Raw genomic sequence first — 22581 nt, 5'->3', positions numbered from 1 at the left:
AGTGAAAACAGGATGACATGGTCAGCAGAACGAGAGGATAACAACTGTAAAACAGGTTTATAATAGAAATGGAGGTCCTGAAAGCCTCTAGGACTTGCTTTAGGTCACAATAAATTAGTCACAGAGCACAGACTGTCAGTTCTCCAGATTTTCAGTGCTGCATGTGGTCATAAAGCTCTTGCATAAATATTTGAACATACATTCAGGGTTCATCTCATTAATTATATACCACTAATTAAGCAAGTTTTAACACAATTTATTTGAATAATGTATGCCCTATATATGATTTATCCTGCTTAAATGGCAACTGAGCTCTACTGAATTACTTTGATATAATTATTATTTATTAACAATAATAGCAAACATTTTAGTGTTTATGTCAGACACTGTTCTAACCATTTGATATGTGTTAACTGGTTCTATCCTCACAACCCCCCAGAAGTAGATGTCATTACCATCATCCCAGTGAGGAAACCAAAGCAAGAGGTCACACAGGAAGCAGTGTGCCAGGACTCAGACCTCTAAGTCTGATGTCTGAAGCTACGCTGACTGCTAAGTCAAACAGTCTAACAAAATGGACATTAAACCTGTACATTAAAACTTAAATATCAGTGGCATTGATTGCTAAGCTATACAAATGTAATTTAGTACTGTTTTCTGTATTGCCCTTTATTTCCTTATCTCTAACCAGTATTTTTTAAAAAACAGCACAAAAACAAGTTCTTTATTAGAACATGGCTTTACCTTTAAATATTCAGTATCACACAACCCAATTATGTAATGTCTAAGGAAATTTTGCTTACTCCTTTCTGAGTCCATTTCACTGGCACTGAAATCTACATATTTAGGAGAGAAATCACTGTACTTATATGGTGTCCTACTGAAGAAAATTTTAAAAAACCTTATTACACGAAGAATTCCTTTATGAAACTGAACTACATTTTCCCATGTTTTCATATTAAGGTGTAATTCCAGGAAACTAAAGAATAAAAAATTATTTTAAAAAGCTACTTTGGAGAAGTTTGAGGGGAGATTAGTATGTATTAACCTATAGTTTTATTACTGATATAAAACTGTACAGTGAGGTGTGCTGTACAACACTATATAGATAAAATACACTGTTATCAGTTATTTATTACTCAAAGGTAATATATACAGCAATCACAAAATCAGAAAATAATGGATAACAGCCAGTGCCTCAAGGATGACATAACATCTATACTATTTTATTGAGCAGTTAAAGCACTTGCTATTTAATCTTTTCTAAATATTTACACTATTACACTTATTTTTACATATTCTAAATAACATTTCCCTCCAAAAAGTAGACTCTCCAGCTCTTGGCACTAATTCTTAAAGTTAAATAAACCTGAAAATACTGACAACCTTTTTATTTCTTTATTGCTCTACCACAGGCATAAAGGCTCAAGAAGGGTTGTGTGCATTCTAAAGAAAAGTATGCAATACCTTACAATTTTAAATACTAAGTAATTGATACTCACAAGCAAATAACATCAACTAAAACTTTTTTTACTAGTTTTCCTTTTACAAGAGAATAATCATTGTATTAATATTATACTACAAAAGCATGTAGACTCCATAATTTTAAAAATTAAATGTCAAATATACAAGTAATGGCATTTTCTCCAATAATTCACAATTTTTACAATTTCTGCTATTTTGGAACAAACATTAAAATTCTCACGATTTAAGTTAAATATGAATTGAAACACTTAGCATCTCAAGGAATTATTAAGAATGGCAGAACTTATAATTAACTATAAATCTTACAAGGTGATATAACTCCCCTTTCGTTATTTCTTAAGTAAACATTCTTCTATGGTATGTTTTCAAGTGAATAGTTGTGGTTTGAAACATTAATTATATTGTGAATAGCCTTGAGGTTGTGCAATTTTGTTAAATTGTATGATAACCTTGAAATATAGGATACCCCAACTCAGAGTATATAGCTCACTATGACTATTACAAAAGGTCATTTTAAATTCATATTAAGATGAGCAGAGTTTAATCCGATTTTGCAGGGTTTTTTAATGAACATCTTTTAATACAGAAACCTGGTTTTGAGAACCATGAAACTCTCAAAATCTGCTCTGTTGTATTTTATGTAGGGGCTAATTAAAATTCCTGTTGAAAAATGAAGACAAATGGTGTTGATATTCTGAAATAAAAATTTTCATATTGTCACTTTATTGACCAAAGCGTAAAGACAAGTTACAAGTTTATTTCATACCTAAAAGTTAGTTATTAGTGAGGTTTAAATTTTTTAGAGAAATGTTCACTAGCAGCCAGTTAGTTATTAGAAGGTAACTACATAATATTGTTATCAACTTTGCATTTAGTAGCTAACGTGATGTCAGTACAATTCATAAAAACCTGTCATTAGTCGTATGTGAGTTGCTAGCAAGTGATCTTCCCTGAGGTAAGAGACCAAAATATGCAAGTTTGCTAATTTCCAATAAAATTAGATTCTTAAAAATAATGACAATAAGGACTTGTGTGGCTGGGAATTATAGATGCATTTCAGATTGATACTTTAACTGCAAGCAGTAGGCTTGATTGTAAAACCAAACTAAAAATCATCAGCAGAGATAAAGCAAATTTCACAGTCAATAGCATTTGCTAAATTTCTCAGGTCTTTAGCCTAACATTTTCCAATAAAATACCTGAAATGAGTGAAAGGAGGGAAAATGGGCCTTACATAGGCTTGCTCTTTAACTAGTTTCTGAGTAACCATTCCTTTGGAATTTATTATATTCTAGCTTATAATATTTGACAGTGTGTTGTTTTCTTCCCTTTCAATCAGTTTCTCACAACCAATATTCTAGACACACATCATCTTCAATTCTACCTGGACTTTGGGTCATCACTTCAGACCTGGTACGTTAACTATAAAATGGGTTACTGAAGGAAAAAAGTTTACAATTTTATTTCAATTTTCATTCAGCTAAACAGTGCAAAGAGAATTTATAGGATTGAATTAGAGTTATTATGCTGTATGTAAGGTTAAGAAAGTATCTTAACTAATTTATTATCCCTAGCTTGGTCTCAAAGTTGTGGCAATCACAAATAGTAGTACTAAAAAATAGCCATTTTATAATCATGTATTTGATGATGATAACCATGTGGAAGGTCAAATGATGATAGTCAAGAACTTAAATTCTGTTCTAAAACTTTTTTGTGAAGCTGATACCTGGTCCACCTCTCAAAAACCATTAATTATGGCAAGCAAATTTCAGCTGATTTAAAATAATTTCAGGAAATCTGACCATTCTTAGAATCAAGCCTTTTATTCTGTATCAAGGGAGAACCCAAACTATTATTATAATATTCATACCTAACCTGCTTCTAAACAGCAGTGCTGTGACAAGAGAAATCAATAGTGTTGTCAGAGGTTAAGGCTGCTTTTTAATGTGCACAGTGCATTCTAATTTGACTAGATGCAAGTATTTAATAGGGAGATAAAATGTGTATCTAATTTTTTACTTTATGCTATAAAACTTTATCAGTTATTAACTAAACATAGCAAGCCACAGGTGAAGAAAATATTTGTTAAAGAAAAGGTGAACCTGGAAGCAATGCATTTGTTAAACAGTTTTCCTGTATTTAAACTAAAAAAGTGGTGGACGAGGGGTTCAGTGGTTGAAAAAAACCAAAAATAATTATAGTGGTTAGTGGTATTTGTGATTTTTAATTTAATACACAGAAGTCATCTATACTAACTAAATGGGAAATATTATTTGGTAGCTGCAGTCCTTTATGCAGAACTAGTACACAATATAAAAGTTCTAAATTTTCTATTTATAGACACAGAGAAAGCTACTTGAAAGTACATTTAGAAGAATGGAGATAAAATAAGGTTTTACAAAATGTGATAATGTGATAAAACCCAAATATGTCTCTCGCTCAGATAGCATCTGCAAACTGTCTAGATTCTCCAGTCTTTCCTATTCAAAATGGAGTAATTCATTTAATAAGTGGATTCCGTTGAAGATACTTTCATAGAAAGAAAACCAAAACCTCCCTTATTTGGAAACAAAAGTTCAAGTACTGTCTATATTCCTTACAAATCAAAAGGTTGAGATTTTTAAACACCTGATAATACATATTCTGATGTACATTTTCTTAAAATGCAAACGGTTCTGCATCTGTTACACAGCAAACAGAGACAGCCAGGCTTTGAATGCTCTAGATAAGAGATTGTATTAACATACATTTTGTTTTTCATCCATTCAAATTCAACTTAATTTCAGTGAACAGAGGAAGAAGATGGATTAAAGTGTACATTTCAGAATACAGATCTGCAGAACAGGATAAAATAGTGCAATACCAATCTCAGGATAAACATTCTTTGTCTTTAAAGAGTAAGCATGAAAGCTGTTTCTTGAGGAAACTGGCGCTAAAGATTTGATGAATACGCTATTTAAGCAAATGCTCAGTTGATCAGGGTATGATGCAGTCAAATTTGGATCCAAATCCAAGTGAAGCCAACAAATGAAGAAAAATTTATGGTTTCTAAGAAAAAAAGGAGACATTTTTGGCTCAAAGGGGCTCAAAAGACACTTAGCATATACAAGCTTAAATACCATTGATCAAAATTGTAGAACAATGTAACTCATTCATAAAGATAAATTCTTATTTATAAATTCTCTGTGAATCCAACAAACTCTGAAAATTAGAGACTAACTACTGCTACCATTATTTTTATTATTTTCTACCACACTTTGCAATCAACTTTTCTGCAAGATTAAAGAACAAAAATTTGGTGGTACTTGACCAGGCCAGGATTCAAAATAATGGTAACATATCATCAACAACAGAGCACACAAGTGGCTGTGTTGGCTCAGACAGCAACATTACTGAATCACACTGACTTTATTATTCTAGAATAGTTATTTCCCCCTAACATTGCTCATCTCAGCAAAATGTTGTATCATTACACTCCATTCTCAAGATATTTTCATCAAGAATACTTATCTCTATGAATGTGTTTACGTTCACAGAAATGTTAGGATCCCAGTATCTAATATATCCTTTTATGAATTTCAAGATACAATTTAGTTCAGATTAGCTTCAAATTTACATAAATCCTTTGACACATTAATAAATATGTGGAATGGTTACCTCGATGACATCACCATTAGCAAAACCTTATTTCCCCACAGTTCTAGCCTTTTCAGAAATCAAACATATGTAGAATTTTTATGTTTGAAACGTTAAGACTTTCATGGAACTAAAATTACAAAGAACTTCCAATGAACCACATATATGGAAGAAACTCATCTCAGCAGATCTAATAACTAATTTATAGGAATTCAGAGCCAGCCTGGGCAGCAGTATATTAAAAGCTATTGCCAATCACACACTTGCTATCATGCACTGAATAACAAGATATAATCTTGGAATTATATACGTACAAGATTTTTAATGACTAATCAAGTTATGTGGCCCAGCCAACAAATATTACATATTCACAATAAACATTCTGCCTTTATTAGCCTCTAATTAAATCAAGAGTGATCCATTGGCTCAGCTGTGTTTGTCATCTCAGCATCTTGACTATCCATCTCTTCAGGCTCCTCCACGGAATTTCCCTTTTGTGCTTTTGACCTTGTGGCAAATTCTGCTCCCAGTGCCTCTGCCACACAGCTCTCAGCTGTATCCGTATTCAAATTTTCAGTGCCACCAGTCAGAGAAAAAGACTCAGGTAAGCCAGTCTGAAGATTCCCAGACTTCAGAGAGGAACTCACAACTTCTACTTTCCTTTGAGGAAGATCAGATGGTGACTGCTCTGTACTTTGATCCCGCAAGTGTTTGTCCATTGATGCCTGTATAGAAGAAACCATTTCCTGCAATTTTTTTCGCTGGGCCTCAACCATATCAGGATCAAGCTGCCTGCTGTCTCTCATTGTAACTACTCCAGGAGCTATTCGAATAAGCTCACTGTTACTAGGAGAAGCTGTGAATACAGAAGGCTCTGTTTTAATGGAACTATTGCTAAAGTCTGTCCCTGCAGTATGCTTCCTTCCAACCGGAGTTTCCCTAGCTCTTGGATCAAGGTGTGGGGCAGTGGATGCAGTTCCTAGAGAATGCCCTTTCCCCTGAAAAGCAGTTACATTATGAAGTTGCTCAGATTTCTTTTTCACTACTCCACCACTACCTAGTTTTAATAACCCATGTGAGGGACTGGATTCCCTACTTCTTGTAGTAGCCTCTGCTCGAACCTGACTTACAGCCTCTTTAACTAAATCTTCAACATCAGGACCGATGGGGAAATGTCCTGCAGCATCCACACACAACTCCAGTCTATCTTCAGAAGCGTTATAGACAAAGGTTTTGCCAGGCAGATGTGGAAAAGTACAATGCTTGCCATCAGCCATACCTTAAGAAAGGAAAAAGAGTTTAACACATTAAAATCTTTAAAAATGTAGTAAAGACAATTATAAATGAAATAGTAAATTTCCAATAATTGACAGATAACAGCTTTCAAAACAAAATTAATTAGAAAATAATTTATTACACTTATTTATTAACGGAATTTAATGTTATTACAAAACAGAAATATCTGCATAGACCTGAAAGTAGCTCCCCAGGTGATTTAAAAAAATATATATTATTAAACCTATCACAAAGTTAAGAAAATTAGGCTTGAAACAAACAGGTGAGCTATAAAGAAAACACTAGCAATACGGTTAAGTAAAGCATTTGCTTACAATAAAGCAATAAGAAAATATACTTTCATTTACTAAAATTCAAATTATAAACTTTAAAAATACTGGAGTTCCCATTGTGGTGCAGCAGAAGTGAATCCGACTAGGAACCATGAGGTTGCAGGTTCTATTCCTGGCCTTGCTCAGTGGGTTAAGGATCCGGTGTTGCCGTGAGCTGTGGTGTAGGTCGCAGACGTGGCTCAGATCTGGTGTTGCTGCGGCTGTGGTGTAGGCCGGTGGCTACAGCTCTGATTCTACCCCTAGCCTGGGAACCTCCATATGCCGCAAGTGCAGTCCTAAAACGCAAATAATAATAATAAAAACCTGTAAGGGCAAGATGCTATACACACATGTTGTGCAGTGTGTTGAACTAAAAGTCATAAGTAATTCTACTGAATTACAGAATACCAGAATAAAAGTTTCCTTCAGCATGCCAAACAAAGGTAGGTATTTTTCACAAATACAAAAAATACGAATTTTCAAAATAAGATATGCCAGAGTTAAAGTGGTAGTTGTGGGGGCACATTTGAGAAAGCTAAGACCAAGGCACTGTGATTTCAGTATAATTGCAAGAACTGACACTTCGGAGTTCGCTTGTGGTGTAGCAGGTTAAGGATCCAGCACTGTCACTGTGACAGCTAACGTTACTGCTGTGGCATAGGTTCAGTCCCCAGCTCTGGAACTTCCACATGCCATGGGCAGGACAAAAAAAAAAAAAAAAAAAAAAAAGAACTGACACTTGGTCACAATAAACTGATAATATTGTATTCAATTCAATTCCTTTGAAATAGTTGTATTCCATGTTTCCCTTTTCTGGCTGCACCCGTAGCACATGGAAATTCCCAGGCCAGGGACGGAATCCGAGCCTCACCTGTGGCCTACACCACAGCTGCAGCAACTCTGGATCCTTAACCACTGTACCAGAGTGGGAATTGAACTGTCACCCCAACAGAGACAAGCTGGATCATTAATCTACTGCATCACAGAGGGAACTCCTCATCTTACAACTCTTATTTCTCTCTGGGCAGATAACAACCACCAAAATAAGACTGAGTTATGGGTGCTCTTTGAATGGCCTAGTACGATATACTTCTTACGGTCAATTAATGCAGCAGTAGAGGGTAAGAACTTTAAAGCCAGCTTCCCCTTATTTTCCAGTTAAAGTTTGGTCTCACTACATGGTAATTTAAATTTTTACACTTTTTTTCCATCTTGGGAATTAAAAAAATTGCATGTGTGTTTTATTTTTTCTTTTACGGAAGTATAGTTTTTTACAATGTTAATTTCTGCTGCTTTGGTTATACATATACACACACATTCTTTTTAAAATACTCTTTTCCATTATGGTAGGATAATATTCCCTGTGCCGTACAGTAGGACCTTGTTGTCAAACTATCCAATATCTGTATGTTTTAAATTTATCACTCTAAGTACACTTCCAATATGCAAAAATTAGGGTTTTCAAATTTTATGAAACAGATTTTTTTTTTCTTTTGTCTTTTTAGGGCCGCACCGCAGCACATGGAAGTTCCCAGGCCAAGGGTTGAATTGGAGCTGCAGCTGCTGGCCTCCATCACAGCCACAGCAATGTGGGATCCAAACTGCATCTGCGACCTACACCAGAGGTGACCTACACCAAAGCTCACAGCAACTCCAGATCCTTAGCCCACTGAGTGAGGGCAGGGATCATACCCGTGTCCTCATGGATACTAGCTGAGTTTGTTAACCACTGAGCCACGACGGAAACTCCTGAAACCATAGATTTTCTGTTTTAAAAATGAAGTAGAGAGCTTTAATAATATATGGTACATGCATATGGCTATGTTTATGGCAAAATATAAAGGCAAAAGCGAATTAGTTAGAAGTGAATGAGGATGTTACTAAGTGCTATAGAAACTCAGAGAAAGGAAGGATGAGTGAACTCTGGAATGCTCTGGGGCATTCAGGTGGCCTCTCTCCAGTTTTGCAGGTTATTAAGAATAGTTCCTTCCTCCTCTGGAAAAAGCCATGCAGTAGTTCTAAAATATCTTACTGTGAATATTTCAAATAACCAGAGGAAAAAAACGAAACTTCAAATGAGTAAATAACATACAGTAATTTCAAATAAACATTCATTTCAGTGACAAGTAAAAATCCAACACGAATTTCCTCCTGTCACAAAATTTTTGGCAGAGGTAACTGACAAAAACAGACATACAAAAATTAAAATCAGAAGTTCCCACTGTGGCTCAGCAGTGATGAACCCAACTGGTATCTGAGAGGATGCGGGTTTGATCCCTGGCCTCACTTAGTAGGTTAAGGATCCGGCACTGCTATGAGTTGTGGTGTAGGTCGCAGATGCAGCTTGGATCTGGCATTGCTGTGGTTGTGGTGTAGACCGGCAGCTACAGCTCCGATTTGACCCCTAGCCTGGGAACCTCCATAGGCCATGGGTGCTGCCCTAGAAAAGACAAAAAAAAAAAAAAAAAAAAAGAAAGAAAGAAAGAAAGAAAACATATGAATCTGAAAAAGAACTGCATAAAAGAAACAAATCAAGAGAAAGTATCCAGCGTAACTCCATTTTTATAAAGTTCAAACATAAGCATAATTGAACATTGTAAAGTTATTTATACAGGTGTTAAAACCAAACTTGCATTTATCTCCGAATAAAGACTTGCAAGGAAACTTATAACATTTTAAGCAAATTACTTTTCCAAACATAAACAACAGGAATATTAATAGTCTGTTATTTATATTGGGCAATATTTCTTTTCAAATGTAGATATAACCATCTATTTGTTAGGGTGGATTTGAACAAAGAAAAGTGTGTTCTTTTTCAACTTTTGGAGGGCATGGGTATATGTCTGGGGGTGAGGAGGGCTTGTTATGCTATGATTCTTTGACCAGAGGGTGATGATAATGATTTTCCACATGAATCTGGCCTAAAACTATAGATAATATTTTACCACAAACATACAAGAAATTATATTTTGAAAGGTAAAATAATTTTCTGAGGTGAACCATTTCAAATGGCTGTGATATGATCAAAAAAATTTTTAAAGAACTATGCTAATAACAGCTGGAATTCTAATAACAAACATTAGCTAAATATTTATTAGGTACCAGGCCCTTTGATAACTGCTTGTGTGTGCACAATCTCATTTGATTCTAACAACAACACCTGAGATTATCATATCTACTTTACAAATAAAGAAACTGAGATTTAGAAGTCACACAGGAATAAGTAGTAGAACCAAAATTTAATCTCAGATGTTCTAACTCCAGAGCTCTAACATACTGCCTAATAAGAAATACCACAGGTTAACATTTAAAAAATATAATGGCTCTATTAAGATATAATTCACATACAATTTGCCCATTTTAAGTGTATAGCTGAATCTTTTTTATAGTATATTCAGAGCTGTGCAACCACTACCACAATCATTTTAGAACATCTCCTTCACTCCCAAACAGATGCTCTGAGCTCATTAGCAGTCACTCACATTTCCTCCCCGCCACTGCCCCCAAACCTGATTCACTCTCTGTCTCTCTAGATGTGTGCCCACTCTGTCATCTATATGACATTTCATGTAAGTTAAATCATACAATACATGGTCTTTTGCTTTTGGCTTGTTTCATGTAGTGTAATATTTTCAAGGTTTATCCATTACATAGTCTGTACCAGTATTTCACTCCATTTTATTGCCAAGTAATATTCCATTGTATGGATATATCACATCTTATTTATCTAATCAGTTGACAGACATCTGCATTGTTTCCACTTTTGCTATTATGAATAATGGTATTATGAACATTTGTGTACAAGTTTTACGTAGACGTGTTTTCATTTCTCTTGGATATACACCTAAGAGTGAAATTGCTGGGCTGTATAGTAACTGAATCTTAAATCTTCTTAAGAACTACCAGACTTTTTCTCCAAGCAGCTGCACTATTTACATTCCCACAAGGGTTTCCTTGCTACAGTTCTTATTATTTGTCTTTTTGATTTTAGCCATCCTACTACCAATGAGTATGAAGTACTATCTCATATTTGCTTTGATTCACCTTTATAGATGGTTATTGATGTTGAGCATTGGTTCATGTGCTTACTGACATTTATACATTTTCTTTGGATAATGTCTATGCAGATCCTTTGCCCATTTTTAAATTGGACTGTTTGTCTTTTTACTCTACCATAAGGTAGAGGTCAAATTTTATTCTTTTTTTTTTTTGTCTTTTTGCTATTTCTTGGGCCGCTCCAGCGGCATATGGAGGTTCCCAGGCCAGGGGTCAAATCGGAGCTGTAGCCACCGGCTTACCCCAGAGCCACAGCAATGCAGGATCCGAGCCGTGTCTGCAACCTACACCACAGCTCACAGCAACGCTGGATCGTTAACCCACTGAGCAAGGGCAGAGACCGAACCTGCAACCTCATGGTTCCTAGTTGGATTCGTTAACCACTGCGCCACGACGGGAACTCCAAATTTTATTCTTTTCTATGTAGATACCCCATTGTCCCAGTATCATTTACTAAAGAAACTATTCTCTCTCCCATTAAACTGTCTTGGCATCACAGCTAACATTTTAAAAATAATTTCAAACCAGAAACACAAAATTATTTAGAAAATAATCAAAAGAGTCATCTGCACACCTTCTACCACAACCCTCCCGCACACAAAAAACTGAGGGAAGTTATTTTCCAGTTCTATGAAAGACAGTGAATACTTAGTCCAATTACTGGGAGCCCTATAATCAATCCTAATTAAATAACTTTAAAAAACAATGAACTAGTATCAATGTATTTCAGAAGGGAGAATGAAGTAAAATATGGAAAGTTAAAAAAAAGATGCAAAAGAAGGAGGATGCTCACAGGGAAATTTATAGCTTTAAATGCTTATATTAGAAAGCAAAAGGGAGTTATCTTTGTGGCTCAGTGGTTAATGAACCCAACTAGGATCCATGAGATGTGGAATCAATCCCTGGCTTGCTCAGTGGGTTAAGGATCTGGCATTGCCATGGCTGTGGTGTAGGTTGCAGACTTGGCTTGGATTCCATGTTGCTGTGGCTGTGGTGTAGGCCAGCAGCTGTAGCTCTAATTTGACCCATAGCTTGAGAACTTCCATATGCCACAGGTGCAGCCCTAAAAAGCAAAAGCAAAAAAAAAAGACAAAAATTTATAATCAATAATCTAAGCTTTTACTTAATGAAACTATAAAGAAAGTACAAATTAAACCCAAAGCAAGCATAGGGAAGAAAAAAGTAAAGTAATAGCAGAAACCAATGAAACTGATATCAGGAAAACAACAGAGAAAAACTTATGAAACCAAAGCTGGTTTTTGTTTTTGTTTTTGTTTTGTTTTGTTTTTAAAAGATCAATAGAACTAAAAAACTATTAGCTAGGCTGTTCAGCAAAACAAGAAAGGCACAAACTGCCAACATCAGAAATGACAGAGGTATAGCCTTTGCAGGCATTAGATGAAATGGACAGATTTCTTGCAAAGCAAAACTAACAAAGCTTACTCAAGAAGAAAAGGATAATGTTAAGAGGACTCTAAATTCATGGCTAAAAACCATCCAAAAAAGAAAACTCCAAGCCCAGACAGCTTCACTAATGAATCCTACCAAATATCAAAGAAAGAAATAACATCAAAGCTATTTCAGAGCATTCTTCATTCCAGAAAGAAGAACTGTCAGAACCAGTCCTGGGACCACTAAACATCAGCTATGAAGAAAGCAGCAAGCTTGCATCTCTACCCTGATTCTTATCTGCAACCCTGTTTTCCACCCCAAAACTGTAAGACCACCTCCTATTATCTCTCAAAGGGGAGCACAGTCTTTAAGGCCTGCTGTGGCCTCCTTCCTGGCAAAGCAATAAAGCTAATTTTTTTCCCCTTCGTTCCCCCACTACAAAAAAGCTATTACAAAATCTACCAGAAAATAGAAGAATGAATGCTTCCCGACTCTATTTTATGAAGCCAACATTACTCTGATCAAATAGTCATTACAAGAAAACTGAATACCATTATGCCTCATGAATACGTTCTCAAAAGCACTCAACAAATACTAGTAATTAGAATCTAGCAGGTGATGTTTAAACATTTTAAAATCAATAGATGTAACTCACGCTATCAACTAAAGAGAAAAAACCTTATAAGATCATTTCAAGAAATGCAGGAAAAGAGAACCTGATAAAATTCAATATCCATTCGCAATACTATAAAGCCATCAAAAAACTAGTAATAGAAGGGAATGTCCTCAACCAGGTTAAGGGAATTTCTGAAAAATCTATAGGTTTAATATGTTTTCCCCCCTAGGCCAGGAATAAGGCAAGAATGTCTACTCTCAACCTTTTTTCTTTTTTGGCTTTTTAGGGCTGCACCCATGGCGTATGGAGGTTCCTAGGCGAGAGGTCCAATCAGAGCCATAGCCACCAGCCTACACCACAGCCACAGCAATGCAGGATCCGAGCTGTGTCTGCGACCTATATCACAGCTCACAGCAACACTGGATCCTTAACCCATTGAGCAAGGCCAGGGATCAAACCCATGTCCTGATGGATGCTAGTCAGGTTCGTTAACTGCTAAGCCACCACGGGAACTCCAAGAATGTCTACTCACAATATCTATTCAACAATGAATTTATATTCAGTACAATAAAGCAAGAGGAAAGAAATGAAACGTATATAGATTGACACGGAAGAAATTAAACAGTCTCTTATTTGCAAAAAACATGATGATCTACATAGACAATCCCAAAGAATCTGCTAAAAAGCTACTAGAACTTAACATGTGTTTAGCCAGTTCACAGGATACAGGGTTAATGCATAAAAACCAATCTTATTTCCATGCACTGGCAACGAGCAACAGGAAACTGAAATTTTTTAAAAAGCATATTTTACAATAGCATCCCCAAAACATGAAATATTAGGTACAAATAAATCTAACTGGATGTGCAAGAATTACATGCTAAAAATCATTAAAAAAATTTTTTTTGGTCTTTTTAGGGCTGCAGCAATGGCATATGGTAGTTCCCAAGCTAGGAATCTAACTGGAGCTGCAGCTGCTGGCCTACACCACAGCCACAGCAACGCCAGACCCAGCTCGCGGCAATGTGGGATCCTTAAGGATCCTTAACCCACTGAGCGAGGCCAGGGATTGAACCCGAATCCTCATGGATACTAATCAGGTTCGTTACCATTGGGCCACAAGAGGAACTCCCTAAAAATTATAAAATTTTGATGAGTAAAATTAAAGAAGACTTATATAAATGAAATAACATTTTCATTAATCAGAGATTTGATGTTGTCAAAATATCAATTGTCCTTACTTTGTTCTACATATTCAACACAATGACAATAAAAATTCCAGCAGACTTGTTGGAGAAATTGACAAGTTGATTCTAAAATTTATCTGGATAAGCAAAGTACCTAGAATACCCAAAACAATTTTGAAAAAGAGTAAAAGTGGACAGAGTTCCATTGTGGCTCAACAGTAACCAAACTGACTAGTGTCCATGAGGAAGAGGGTTCAGTCCCTGGCCTTGCTCCATGGGTTAAAGATTCGGCACTGTCATGAGCTGTGGTATAGGTCAAAGATGTGGCTTGGATCCCACACTGCTATGGCTGTGGTGTAGGCCAGCAGCTGCAGCTCTGATTTAATCTCTACTCTGGGAATTTCCATATGCAGGAGGTGTGGCCCTTGAAAGCAAAAAAACAAAACAAACAAAAAACCCCCACACAGAAAAAAAACACTGTGGCAATGGTAAAAAGACATATAGATCAATAACACAGAAAAGAGATTCTAGAAAGACCCACGTGAATAGGGTCAACTGATTTTTTAAAAATAACCATACTGATGTATATTCTGCATATAATTCACTTTTTTTTTTTTTTCTTTTATGGCTACCCCACGGCATATGGAGTTCCCAGGCCAGGGATCAGATCTGAGCCGTAGTTGCAACTTAAGCCGCAGCTGTGGCAACACAAGATCCTAAACCCACCATAGCAGTCTGGGGATCAAACCTGTGTCCCACCACCCCCAAGATGCTGCTGAGCCTGCTGCACCATGAGAACTCCTAGATATAAGTCTTTTCTTCAAGTATATAATTCATGGTCAATTGATTTTTGATAAAGGTGCCAAAGTAATTCAATGAAAAAGTATAGCTTTTCCAACAAATGGTGCTGGCACAATTGGATATCCATGCACACACATTAAAAAAAAAAAAAATAAACCTTGACTCATACCTTACAACATATAAAAAAAAAACTCGGAGTTCCCGTCGTGGCTCAGTGGTTAATGAATCTGACTAGGAGCCATGAAGTTGTGGGTTTGATCCCTGGCCTTGCTCAGTGGGTTAAGGATCCAACATTGCCATGAGCTGTGGTGTAGGTCGCAGACGCAGATCGGATCTGGCATTGCTGTGGCTGTGGCATAGGCCAGCGGCTACAGCTCTGATTAGACCCCTAGCCTGGGAACCTCCATATGCCTTGGCAGTGGCCCTAGAAAAGGCAAAAAGACAAAAAACAAACAAACAAAAAAACAAACAAACAAAAAACACCAAAAAACCCTCAAAATGGATCATACACCTAAATATAAAACCTAACACCATAAAACTCCTAGAAAAAAAACACAGAAAAAAATTTTTTGTTACTTTGGACTAGGCAAAGATTTCTTGGATAACATACAAAAAGTGTGAATCATAAAAGAAAAGACTTAAATTGGTTATCAAAATTAGAAATCTCTGGTCTTCAAAAGATAACGTGGAGAGAATGAAAAGACAAGTTACAAACTGGGAGAAAATATGTGCAAGACACTTGCCTGACAAGTGATGTGTTTGCCCAGAAAATATAAAGAACTGTCAAAACTCAATTTAAAAAAATTCAAACCAATTTAATTATTAGGGCCATATCCACAGCACATGGAGGTTCCCAGGCTAAGGGTCTAATCGGAGCTACAGCTGCTGTCCTACACCAGTCACAGCAGCGCCAGATCTCAGCCGCATTTGCAACCTACACCACAGCTCATGGCAACACCAGATCCTTAACCCACTGAGTGAGGCTAGGGATTGAACCTGTGTCCTCAGGGATACTAGTCAGGTTCATTTCCACTGAGCCATGACAGGAACTCCTCAAACCAATTTAAAAATGGGTCAAAAAATAAAATAAGATAGCAAATAAGCACATGAAAAGATGCTCAACATCATCCATTGTTAGAGGAATGAAAATTAAAACCACTATGAGATAGTAATATTAATATCAGAAAGGTTGTAAAAACAAAAACTGATACTACTACATGCCAGAGGTATATACAAAATGGTCCAGCCACTTGAGGAAATGGTTTCTTATAAAGATGAGCATATACTTAGTTGGCACATGACTCAACAATCCCACTCCTAGGTATTTATTTACCAGAGAAGTGAAATTATGTCCACACAAGGACCTGTACACAAATGTTTTTAGTGGCTTTATTCATAATAGCCAAAAACTAAAAACAAATTTAATGTCCTTTAATTGATTGTGGAATTTAAAAAATGTGAATCCATACAATGGAATACTATTCAGCAATAAAAAAAACGAATAAACTACTAATGCATGCAACCAGAAAGATGAATTTCAAAAGCATTTAGCTAAAGCAGAAATTGACAAAATTTTTCTGTAAAAGGGCAATATGCTAGGTACTTTACATTTTGCAGACCATATAGTCTCTGTCACAACTATTCAATTCTGCCATTGCTCTCCAAAAGCAGCCACAGATAATGTGTAATCCATGAGTGGCACTGTTCTGATAAAACCCTAAACTACAGGCAGTGAGCCTGATTTGGCCCACAAGCAGTCATGTGCTCAATCAGAGAAGCTAGGCACAAAAGGTTAAACTATATGGTTCCCTTTATAAGGTCATATCATAAAGGAAAACATAGGGAAAGAAATCAAATCAGTGGTTGCCAGGGCCTGGGGGTAGAGGTAAGGGATTAACTAGAAGGGGGCACAAGACAACTTTTGGAAGGATGAAAATATTCTATTTCTTGATTGTGGTAGTGATTACATGACTGTAAATATGCGTCAAAATTCACCAACCTGTATACCTAAAAAAGGAGAATTTTACTATATGCAAATTATGCTTCGATAATCCTAACTTAGGAAGGGAAGGAAAGAAAGAAGCAAGCCAACTGGCCAGCTGATCATTCTTTGGTCTCTGACTGAATAAATCAAAAAAAATTTTTTTGAGGCAATCAAAAGTCAAGGAAATTTGAACAGTTACTAGATACTTTGCAATATTTTAAAAATTATTATTCAAACTTTTTACATGTGATAATGGTATTGTATTATGGTTATTTTAAAAAAAGAACAGAGTTCTTACTTTTAGAAATATATACTAAAGTACTTGCGGATGAAATTATATCTAAGATTTATTTTAAAATACTCCATCTGAAGGGGGGTGGGTAGAAATACACTAATAATTATTGAACCTGGGTAGTAGGTAAATAGAGGTTCATTACATTATTCTTGGTACTTTTATATGTTTTAATATCTCTACAAGAATCAAGTTGAGTTGTGAGGTTTTGTTTTTTTTTTTGTTTTTTGTTTTTTGCCTTTTTTAGGGCTGTACTTGTGGCATATGGAAGTTTCCAGGCTAGGGGTTGAATTGGAGCTGCAAGTGCCGGCCGACACCAGAGCCACAGTAACGCCAGATCTGAGCCATGTCTGCAACCTACACCACAGCTCTCAACAATGAGAGATCCTTAACCCACTGAGCAAGTCCAGGGATTGAACCCACATCCTCATGAATACTAGCCAAATTAATTTCTGCTGAAATATAATGGGAACTCTTTGGTTTTGATTTTTTTTTTTTTTTGTCTTTTTGTCATTTTGTCTTTTCTAGGGCTGCACCCACGGCACATGGAGGTTCCCAGGCTAGGGGTCTAATCAGAGCTGCAGCCGCTGGCCTACACCAGAGCCATAGCAACTGGGGATCCAAGCCATGTCTGTGACCTACACCACAGCTCACAGCAACACCAGATCCTTAACCCAATGAGCAAGGCCAGGGATCGAGCCCGCAACCTCATGGTTTCTAGTCGGATTTGTTAACCACTGAGCCACAACGGGAACTCCTTGATTTTTTTTAATAAAAGAAAAAAAATGCATGAGAAAGAAAAACATGTAAAAGAGAGATTATGCACTTAATGTCTACAGAGATCAAGTAGGTGAAAAAGTGAGATAAGCAAGAATGATAGTGTCTGGGGCCAAATGCAATCACATGAAATCTTTGAAAAATGTATGGGGTCTGAACATACATACTGGTAACTTCTCACCTAAGACCTTAAAACTCTGAAGATAATTACACACTTGAACATATCTTTATTTTTTATTTTTAATTAATTAATTTATTTTTCTGTCTTTTGTCTTTTTAGGTCTGAACCCGAGGCATATGGAGGTTCCCAGGCTAGGGGTCTAATTCGAGCTACAGCTACCAGCCTACAACATAGCCACAGCAACATGGGATCTGAGCCACATCTGCGACCTACACCACAGCTCATGGTAACACCGGATCCTCAACCCACTGAGCAAGGCCAGGGATTGAACCTGAAACCTCATGGTTACTAGTCAGATTTGTTTCCACTGTACTACACCGGGAACTCCAGCTTGCACATATCTTTATAAACAATGTGTACACAATGTGAAAAGAAGTTAAATGTGAAGTGAGCTGTTTCCTAGAATCCAGAAAACACTGAATATGTAGTAATAGTCAAAACACAACAATAACAAAAACAATGCATTACCTGGTTCTGGGACAAAATTAGCATTACAAATTGGCCTCTAATTTCACAATCTGTCTTTAGCTATGTATCAAATACACAGCTTTTTTTTTTTTTTTCCCTGCACCCGTGGCATGTGGAAATTCTCACACCAGGTATCAAAGCTTCACCACAGCTGTGGCCTGTGCCACAGTGGCAGCAATGCCAGACCCTTAATCTGCTGCACCACAAGGGAACTTTCCATATATATATTTTTAAATGAGAAAATAGGAGAAAGGAAGTGATAGGAGATTTTCAGTAATACTATAGCAGAAAACACAGCCAACTATATCAGGACGATAATCCATTTTAACTAAGCAGATTGGTAAAGAAGGATATATACCTAAAATTAACATTGGAAATAGTTTTAAAAGAATATCATCCGAACTTTGTTAATATAATATCTTGAGTGGAGAGACTATCTAATAATAAAATCAGAAAGTAACTATACCCATGGTTTTCTTCATAATATTGTAGAATACACCACCCTGCTGGAACATGTGCGGAAGCCCCTTTGCATAAGACCATACATCTTCTCCTGTAAAATAAAAACAGATAATAGTATTAGCAGCAAATAAGAGAGTTCAACCTAGGCTTGCTTTAATACAGACTAGCCTCCAGAGAGACTGTAAAGCAGATCTCCTAAGTGAATGATGCAGTCTGGTATAATACAACCTATAGGGAGTGATATGGAATGAGGAACTACAGCACACAAGAAAATGCATGGCCCATCTAAAGGGAGTCACCATTGCCAGGTGCTGTCATAGAAGAGTATAGCCCCCATGTTTCAAGACCAAACGGGATTTCAAGAGAAGCAGAAACCCAGGTTTTTAATGTCAATTCTCCCATTTTTTTTTTTCTTTTTTCTTTTTAGGACCACACCTGCAGCATATGGAAGTTCCCAGGCTAGGGGTTGAATTAGAGCTGCAGCTGCCAACCTATGCCACAGCCATAGCCACAGCCATGCCAGATCTGAGCCACATCTGTGACCTATGCTGCACTTGTGGTAACACCAGATCCTTAACCCACTGAGAGAGGCCAGGGACTGAACTTGCATCCTCATGGATACTAGTCAGGTTCTTAACCCACTGAGCCACAATGGGAACTCCCCAATTTTTAAACTAAGAACTAATTAAAAAAATGTCTTTAAAACTGCATGAATCTGCACCAAAAAAAACTCAAAATGGTTTAAAGACTTAAATATAAGACAAGACACCAGCAAACTCCTAGAAGAGAACATAGGCAAAACATTTTCTGATATCAGCCTTACAAATGTTTTCTCAGGTCAGTCTCCCGAAGCAACAGAAATAAAAGCAAAAAAATAAACCAATGGGGCCTAATCAAACTGACAAGCTTTTGCACAGCAAAGGAAACAATAAAAAAAACAAAAAGACAACTTACAAAATGGGAGAAAATAGTTTCAAATGATGCAGCTGACAAGGGCTTAATCTCTAAAATTATAATTTATATAACCCAACAACAAAAAAGCCAACAATCCAACTGAAAAATGGGCAAAAGACCTGAATTGACATTTCTCCAAAGAAGATATACAGATGGCCAACAAGCACATGAAAAAATGCTCAACATCACTGATTATTAGAGAAATGCAAATCAAAACTACTATGAGGTACCACCTCACACCAGAATGGCCTTCATTAATAAGTCCACAAAGAACAAATGCTAGAGAGGATGCGGAGAAAAGGGAACCCTCCTGCACTGTTGGTGGAAATGTAAATTGGTACAACCACTATGGAAAACAGTAAGGAGGTACCTCAGTAAACACAGAACTACCATATGACCCAGTAATCCCCCTCTTGGACATATACCCAGACAAAACTTTCCTTGAAAAAGACACATGGGAGTTCCCGTCGTGGCGCAGTGGTTAACGAATCCGACTAGGAACCATGAGGTTGTGGGTTCGGTCCCTGCCCTTGCTCAGTGGGTTAACGATCCGGCGTTGCCGTGAGCTGTGGTGTAGGTTGCAGACGCGGCTCGGATCCCGCGTTGCTGTGGCTCTGGCGTAGGCTGGTGGCTGCAGCTCCGATTCGACCCCTAGCCTTGGGAACCTCCATATGCCGCGGGAGCGGCCCAAGAAATAGCAACAACAACAACAACAACAAAAAGACAAAAGACAAAAAAAAAAAAAAAAAAAGAAAAAAGAAAAAGACACATGCACCCACATGTTCACTGAAGCATCATTCACAATAGCCAAGACACGGAAACAACTTAAATGTCCAGTGACAGATGAATGGATTAAGAAGATGTGCTATATATATACACAATGCAATACTACTCGGCCATAAAAAAGAACAAAATAATGCCATTTACAGCAACATGGATGGAACTAGAGACTCTCACACTAAGTGAAGTAAGTCAGAAAGAGAAAGACAAATAGATTATGACATCATTTATATCTAGAATCTAATATATGGCACAAATGAACCTTTCCACAGAGAAGAAACTCATGGACACGGAGAACACACTTGTGGTTGCCAAGGGAGAGCGGGAGGGAGTGGGATGGATTGGGAATTTGTTTGTTTGTTTTTAATAATGGTTTTGTTTTTGTTTTTTGGTCTTTTTGTCTTTTCTAGGGCTGCACCTGTGGCATATGGAGGGAGGTTCCCAGGTTAGGGGTCCAATTGGAGCTGTAGCCAGTGGCCTATGCCAGAGACACAGCAATGCGGGATCCGAGATGCGTCTGTGACCTACACCACAGCTCATGGCAACGCTGGATCCTTAACCCACTAAGCGAGGCCAGGGATCAAACCTACAACCTCATGGTTCCTAGTCAGATTCGCTAACCACTGAGCCACGACGGGAACTCCCATAATGATTTTTTTTAGTAATGATTTTGGAATTTGAGGTTAATAAATGCAAACTATTGCCTTTGGAATGGATAAGCAATGAGATCCTGCTATATAGCACTGGGAACTATATCTAGTCACTTATGATAGAGTATGATAATGTGAGAAAAAAAGAATGTGTGCATGTATACGTAGCTGGATCACTGTGCTGTACAGCAGAAAACTGACAGAACACCAGCTATAACGGAAAAAAATAAAAATCATTATTAAAAAAGTAAATAAATAAAACTACACGAGCCAATACCGGGCATATTAAACAAAATATTTATGAAGACTCAATCCAGTTCAAAGTAAACTAGTTTTCAACCCTGGACTAGAACAACAGAAAAGGTTATAGAAAGATTTTTATGTTTTTTAAGTAGAATATAAGAATATATTCTCTATTTATGTTAAAACTAATAAAAACACATGGAAATGGCTAGGGAGAAAAATTAAATAGGTAGATTGAATGTAAGTAATTAATGTTGTATCTTGTTTCAAAGTTGACTTTCCCAGGCTAGGGGTCTAATTGGAGCTACAGCTACAGGCCTACACCACAGCTCACAGCAATGCCAGATCCTTAACCCACTGAGCAAGGCCAGGGATCAAACCCACAACCTCACGGTTCCTAGTAGGATTCGTTTCCATTGTGCCATGACGGGAACTCCCAAAATTGACTTTTTAAAATAGAAATGTAGGGGGGGAAATGACCTGTTGACAAGATTTAGAATAAACATTAGAAGTCCACAAAATAGCCACAAGCAAACCACCATTTTTTTTCAAGAACTTCCTTTGACAGTGCCTATCATCAATAGGAAGTTTCAAATAAAAAGAATGATAATCACTGTTTAAGAAGTTAATAAAGAATGGAAGGAACACAAAATTTATTTTTGGTTTGTGAAATACTTATTTTTGTTTCTTTACATTTTCATTATTTTCTCATCTGATAATGTATATGTACTACTTTTATAATCAGAATTTTTTAATTTTAACAAAGAAAGGTTAATGTTTATCTTTCCTGCTAAAAGACTGTATGTTAGACCTGAGCTTTGAACAGAGGTTACTGATGATGTGAATTAATTGCTATGTACCTACAATCTCTCAGAGCTCTAACCCCTCCCACTTCCATAAACAGGAATAGGAATCTGCATGGCAGTTGGCTGAAGTTGCTCAGTGTATCAGTTTAAAGTATATAGATATAAAAAGCCTGGGCACTTAAAGTTTCAGTTAACCAGAACACA

The 22581-nt window shown here is 36.8% G+C and overlaps 1 protein-coding gene across 1 annotated transcript in view; it reads right to left on the bottom strand.

The window, feature by feature from the left end:
• Positions 1108-22581, bottom strand: part of VCPIP1 (valosin containing protein interacting protein 1) — a 35819-nt gene continuing 14345 nt past the window's right edge. The window contains exons 2-3 of the mRNA XM_003355045.4: positions 18949-19035; positions 1108-6400 (exon numbers count right to left, since the gene is read on the bottom strand). Coding sequence (XP_003355093.2) covers positions 5529-6400; positions 18949-19035 — 959 coding nt within the window. The 3' untranslated portion in view covers positions 1108-5528. The remainder of the gene's footprint in view (positions 6401-18948; positions 19036-22581) is intronic.

The sequence above is a fragment of the Sus scrofa genome, chromosome 4, assembly GCF_000003025.6.
Source record: "Sus scrofa isolate TJ Tabasco breed Duroc chromosome 4, Sscrofa11.1, whole genome shotgun sequence".
NCBI lineage: Eukaryota > Metazoa > Chordata > Mammalia > Artiodactyla > Suidae > Sus > Sus scrofa.
The sequence above is the reverse complement of the archived record's forward strand: the minus strand, read 5'-3'. Positions and strand labels throughout refer to the sequence as shown.